The sequence below is a fragment of the Pituophis catenifer genome, unplaced genomic scaffold, assembly GCF_029215685.1.
Source record: "Pituophis catenifer annectens isolate HBS135680 unplaced genomic scaffold, rPitCat1.0.hap2 SCAF_12, whole genome shotgun sequence".
Lineage (NCBI taxonomy): Eukaryota > Metazoa > Chordata > Lepidosauria > Squamata > Colubridae > Pituophis > Pituophis catenifer.
The window spans coordinates 24,677,250-24,683,582 of NW_027256892.1; the positions used below are offsets into that span (position 1 = coordinate 24,677,250).

Consider the following 6,333-nt stretch of genomic DNA (forward strand, 5'->3'; position numbering starts at 1 on the left):
CCACAGAACTGAAGAAAACCGAAACGTTTTCAAAGAAAAGAAAAGTCCAGTTACTTTTGGGATACCTGATCCGGCTCAGCTTCCCGGCAGCGGTGAAGACGGGGTCAATAGGCACTCCTTCAAATGAAGGAAGGGAATCCGTGACGGATTTCTCACTTGTTTATTTTTCGCCCAAGCTTTCATTCTTTCCCAACTTACAGTTCCCGGAACTCCTTGGAGGTACCTGAGAGAGCGAGGCCAATTCTGAGGTTGGATGACGCCATAATGGGGGGTGGGGTGGGGTGGGGTTGTGTGGCTTGGGTGTGCCACGGTGTGGGAAATGATGGTTGTGCAAAAAGGTGGAAAGAAATCGGACTCCTCTGAGTAGAGGTTGACTTCTGGACACACAAGCCCACTGAGTTTGCTTTTCTTGAGCTTTTCTTAAGATAGGACCTTCCCTTCTGCTGAAAAGGTATCTTCCGTTTCAGTGGTGGGTTTCAAAATTTTTTTTACTAGCGGTTCTGTGGGTGTGGCTTGATGGGCGTGGCATGGGAAAGACACTGTAAAATCTCCATTCCCACCCCACTCCAGGCGAAGGTTACTGCAAAATCCCCATTTCCTCCCTACTCCAGGGGAAGGATATTGCAAAATCTGCATTCCCACCCCACTCCAGGAGAAGGTTACTGCAAAATCCCCATTTCCTCCCTACTCCAGGGGAAGGATACTGCAAAATCCCCATTTCCTCCCTACTCCAGGGGAAAGATACTGTAAAATCTCCATTTCCTCCCTACTCCAGGGGAAGGATACTGCAAAATCCCGATTTCCTCCCTACTCCAGGGGAAGGATACTGCAAAATCCCCATTTCCTCCCTACTCCAGGGGAAGGATACTGTAAAATCTCCATTTCCTCCCTACTCCAGGAAAAGGATACTGCAAAATCCTCATTTCCTCCCTACTCCAGGGGAAGGATACTGCAAAATCCCGATTTCCTCCCTACTCCAGGGGAAGGATACTGTAAAATCTCCATTCCCACCCCACTCCAGGGGAAGGATACTGCAAAATCCTCATTTCCTCCCTACTCCAGAGGAAGGATACTGCAAAATCCCCATTTCCTCCCTACTTCAGAAGAAGGATACTGTAAAACCCCCATTTCCTCCCTACTCCAGGGGAAAGATATTCTAAAATCTCCATTCCCACCCCACTCCAGGGGAAGATTACTGTAAAATCCCCATTTCCTCCTGATCAGCTGGGACTTGGGAGGCAGAGAACAGATGGGGGCGGAGCCCGTTGGAATTTTTACTACCGGTTCTCCCAACTACTCAAAATTTCCGCTACCGGTTCTCCAGAACTGGTCCGAACCTGCTGAAACCCACCTCTGTTCCACTTCCATGTCTAGCCTGAGCTGTGGGGCAGCGATGTCCAATCTTGGCAACTTGTAGACCTGCGGACTTCAACTCCCAGAATTTCCCAGCCAGCCATGCTCCGGTGATTTCACAGTGGTCTCTCATTCAAAGAACTAATCAGGTCCGACCATGCTTAGCTTGGGGGCACCCGCTTTAGCAAGGAGCTAAACTGCTCCACGTTTTGGTAGAACCAAGGTGCCAAACTCAAGGCCTGCGGGCCAGATCTGCAGCCGTCTGCCAGCAAAACCGTAGCCTCCCGAGCTCCATTGCAGCCAAAAACGGAGCCCTGGGGACTGCGCATGGCCCTCCCAAGCTCTGTTTACGCTGGCGGAGGGTTGCAGGAGGCCATTACGGCTGAAAACGGAGCTCGAGAGGCTCCGGTTTTGCTGGCAGAGCACTCGGGCCCCCGACACGTCAAGTTGGCCATGCCCACCCTAGCCCCCCCTGAGGTCAAACACAACCCTGATGTGGCCCTCGATGAAATCGGTGTTTGACACCCCTGGGGTAAAAAAAAAAAACTACGGTGAAGAATGACTAGGCATCACCACGCATCCCTTGGCTGCGGTCATGGTTAAAAAAGGCACGTACCCAGGGACGAATTGACCCAGATAAAAGGGAACTTGAGGGGCATCCGAAAACAATGCCATGGTTCCGGGATGGTGAGATCAGAGGAGGCCATCGATCAGATCGTCTCCGAAAAGCCTGCCTTGCCTTCTGAGGATTTATGAGATGCGATGACTCACATCTGGCGGTACATTTTCCAAAATTGGAGTGGCAATTGCCTTTCCTGATGGCATCACCTTGGAGGCCATTAATCAGGGGAAAGGCGCCAAAGTTGGGGTGAAGATACAGGATGGGCCTGTCCAACGCCTTCCATATAGATCAAATGTTTCTTCAATACGGTGATTGCGTTGACATCTTGCAACATAATCGATGACGGATCGAATTGTCTGAGCTTTGTTGTTTCTTTGTAGGTGTTTCATTATCCAACTGTGTTATCTAGTTATCTAGTTAGATAATCTATTATAACATCCAGATACCATACTCTGATGATGTTCCTTAGTTGGGTAATGAAATGCGTGCAGGAAAACAATTAAGCCCAAAGCCAACTTTTGGCAAAAGAGGTGCCATAAAGCAATTTATGATTGAAATGGGTGTGTCACACTTAGAACAATTTATCGAGATGGGGTTTTCCCCGTGGCAAAACCACAACAGGCCAATCTCCTTCCTCCTTCGTTTGTAAGGCTAGTCCTCAACGTACGACAACACAACGGAGCCCAACCTTTCTGTTGTTAAGTGAGACATTGGTTTAAGTGGCTTTTAAGTTGGTAAGTTACTAACACAGCTGTTGAGGGAATCTTGGCTTCCTCGTTGAGTTTTGCTTGTCGGAAAGTCAAAAAATGTGATCGCACGATCCCGGAACACTGTAACTGTCATTAATCGGAGCAAAAGCTGATCTCCGTCTCTGAACGGATCTCTTTTGCTCACCTTCCCGTTCTTCACAAAACAGTCTTTTTTTTTTCTGCCTTAAGCCCCTGGCAGTCCCAATTCTTCCTTTTATTTCTGGGCACTAACAACTGGCACCTTTGAAAAGAGACTAATTAAAGCAGTTGCTTCCTACGTCTCTCCTGCATTTTGCCCACCGATTCATATCCGAGGCGGGGAAAGGATCCCCAGGGAGTTCAGAGAGGAGGGGAAGGGAGGCGGAAGCAGCTAAATTTATCTTCTTCTCAGCATCTGCTGCTCTTCAGAATCTGAAGCGTTTTGGCCTTGGGGTCTTCCTGGGGAACGAGGCAAGGGACACGTCTTTTGCATGTGCCAAGCGTGACTTTGGAAAACCTTTCCACGCCTCTCGACTCAGAATTTCAGTTCCTGGACTCAGATATAGGGGCCTGACAAGCGGGTCAGAGAAGGGATGTCTTGTTCGGCTCACATCCGAGATGGAAAGATCCACCTCGGATCCATACCTTGGGAAGCTGCCTTGGCTTTGGACAAAGAATCTGAAGGCAGATACACGTGTCCCAGGCAGGGGTGAAATCCAGCAGGTTCTGACAGGTTCTGGAGAACCGGTAGTGGACATTTTGAGCAGTTTGGAGAACTGGCAAATACCAACTCTGGCTGGCCCCAGAGTGGGGTGGGAATGGAAATTTTGCAATATCCTTCCCCAAGGAGTGGAGAGGGAATGGGGATTTTGCAATATCCTTCTCCCAGGAGTGGGGAAGGAATGGGGATTTTGCAATATCCTTCCCCAGGAGTGGGGAGGGAATGAGGATTTTGCAGTATCCTTCCCCTGTCACACCCACCAAGCCACACCATGCCCACCAAGCCACGCCCACAGAAAACGGTAGTAAAAAAAATTAAATTCCACCACTGGTCCCAGAATAATGTTGCATGACTTAATCGTGGCCACCAACGCCCTAATTAACAACTAAACACCACACACCACCAAGCACGCCCACGAGCAAACCGGTAGCAAACGAAATTGAAACCCACAACTGATATAAGGTAGGGGTCTGCAACCTTAAATACTCAAAGAGTCATTTGGACCTGTTTCCCACAGAAAAGAAAACACCGGGAGCCACAAAACCTGGGTGGGCGTGGCCAACTCGATGTCGCTCACTTCCACCAGTCACATGACACCCCCCCTAGCCACGCCTACCCAGACGGTCATTAGGGCAGAGAACCCGTTGTTAAAAAACACCGGGAATCGCAAAATCCTTTTGACGTATCTCTCTCTCCCCTCCTTCCCTCCCTCCCTCTCTGTATCTCTCTATGTCTCTTTCTCTCCCCCTCTCTCTGTATCTCTCTCAGTCTCTGCCCTGGCTGCTCCTCCATCCACTGCTGTCGCCCTTACCTTCTCAGGCCAGGTGAGGAGTGACTGAGAGGGGAGGGCGAAGGGCGGAGCCAGCCAGTGGTGGGATCACCTGACAGGAAGCTACAGCAGAGGTCCCAAAGAGCCACATGCGGCTCCAGAGCCACAAGTTGCTGATCCCTGATATAAGAGGACACCTTCTCCAAGCCCCTGGCCTTCAGATAACTAGAAGCTGCAGTCTCAGAATGTCTGGAACAACTCTGTTGTTTCCAGTGTCCCTGGTGTGGGGAATGTTGAGTGGATGTTGAGTTGCAAGGAGAAGTTGGGAATTCTATGAGTTACTATCCATCTAGGGGTCAGAAGCATTTTACCTACATGGTGCTTTAATCTCAGGGCTTTAGAAGGGGGTTTAGGTCATCGGTCAGGCTCAGAGGTTTATGGCCTCCATGACAAGCAACAGAGAGTTCATCTCACATGCTGGATCATCGGACATCTTCAGTGACAAATTCCATCTTCCTCAGATGGAATGGAAGCACCGGGGATTCGTCGGAAACACGTGTCAAACCCTCCACAGCTCTTTCGTACAACAAATGTGGCAAATCCTTTGCGCTGCTTATTACTTTCCCTTTTAGTAATAAACTGACTGTGGGGTCCATAGAGTTTATGGATTGTGGTTTTAGTAGAGTTAGACCATGTAGAATTGACAGACTGGATTTTTTTTTTATCATAGATTGTATCTGTTATTTATTATTTTATTCTAGAATTTTTAATTAAATATTTATTGAGTGTTTTTATTTGTCCTGGTCTCTGGTTTATGACTGCAATACATTTCTATTGATTGATATTGAACGGAAGATGAAGGAATCCCAGCTATCTTGAGTCATTTCTCTGGGTTCCACCAGATCTTTCCATGGATGAAAGGCTGGCCGTCAGATAACCAGAAGCTGCAGTCTCGGGATGTCTGGAAGTTTCCAGATTGGAGATGATCAGCCTTAACTGAGTTAGATGCTTAGGTGGACCAAACTCAGAACTGACTTAAGGATGCTGGAGCAAAACAGCCACTTCTAAGAGGCAGGGTTGTTCCAGCAGGCATATAGCTAGTCTTCAACTTAGGACTGGTCACTTAATGACCATTTGAAAGGGACTTAGTTTCAAAGTTCCAATGTCCTGTGGTCTCCTCCCTACCCTAGGGCTATATGACTACCCTTTTGAGTCCTTGGGAACCAGTCTGAATTTGTGGCCGTTTTCGGTGACCCCGAGATCCTGCGAACAGGATTCAGGATGTTTTTGCTGGAAATTGACGTATACTTCTGGCAAAAACCATCCCATAGTGAACATTGGACTCACTTAATGGCCACCTCAAGAAGGTTGCAAAATCAGGTGCAGTTCCATGATGAACCACTTTATGATTGTCACAAAGAGCCTTGGTGGCGCAGCAGAGTAAAGCACTGTTAAAGTAACACCAGCTGCCTGCAATTATTACAAGTTCAAATCTCACCAGGCTCAAGGTTGACTCAGCCTTCCATCCTTTCGAGGTAGGTAAAATGAGGACCTGGATTGTGGGGGGCAATAAGCTGACTTTGTATAAAATAGAACACCGCTTGGGGGGGGGGCGAAAGCCCTACTAAGCAGGTATATACACAAGTATGAAGGCTATTGCTTAACGCATTGTAAGCCGCCCTGAGTCTCCGGAGAAGGGCGGCATATAAATCGAACCAATAAATAAATAATAATAAACCTACAGCTGAAATTATGGGTTCAATTATGGTCATGAGCTGAGAACTACTTCTTTGCTTTCTCTATGTCATGCAGAGATGCCTACAGACATCAGAGCCCATGGAAGAAATGTCCTTCAACCTCGATTGGCACCTGCCAGGGTTAACATCCTCCTCTAAGAGACTGCCATCCTACCTCTTTTCCGCCAGCAAGAGCCTTCCCGGACCGAATACGACAGGTCGATGAACTCGATGTCCACAGCTGACCGCTTGGGCAAATGGGAGAACCTCTGAGCATCCGTGATGTGGTTCTCCACCTTCTTCAGGTGGGTGGTCAGGAAGGAGCCATCCTGCGAGCTAGCGTTGCAGACAGAGTCCTCCAGGGCAATGGAGACACAGGTGGGATCGAGGGTCCTCTCCGCCAT

The 6,333-nt window shown here is 48.5% G+C and overlaps 1 protein-coding gene across 1 annotated transcript in view; it reads right to left on the reverse strand.

Annotated features, from left to right (window-relative positions):
• ABCG4 (ATP binding cassette subfamily G member 4) overlaps nucleotides 1-6,333 on the reverse strand; it is a 27,737-nt gene extending 21,404 nt beyond the window's left edge. Inside the window, exon 1 of the mRNA XM_070952336.1 lies at nucleotides 6,105-6,333. Within this exon, the coding sequence (XP_070808437.1) occupies nucleotides 6,105-6,333 (229 nt within the window). The remainder of the gene's footprint in view (nucleotides 1-6,104) is intronic.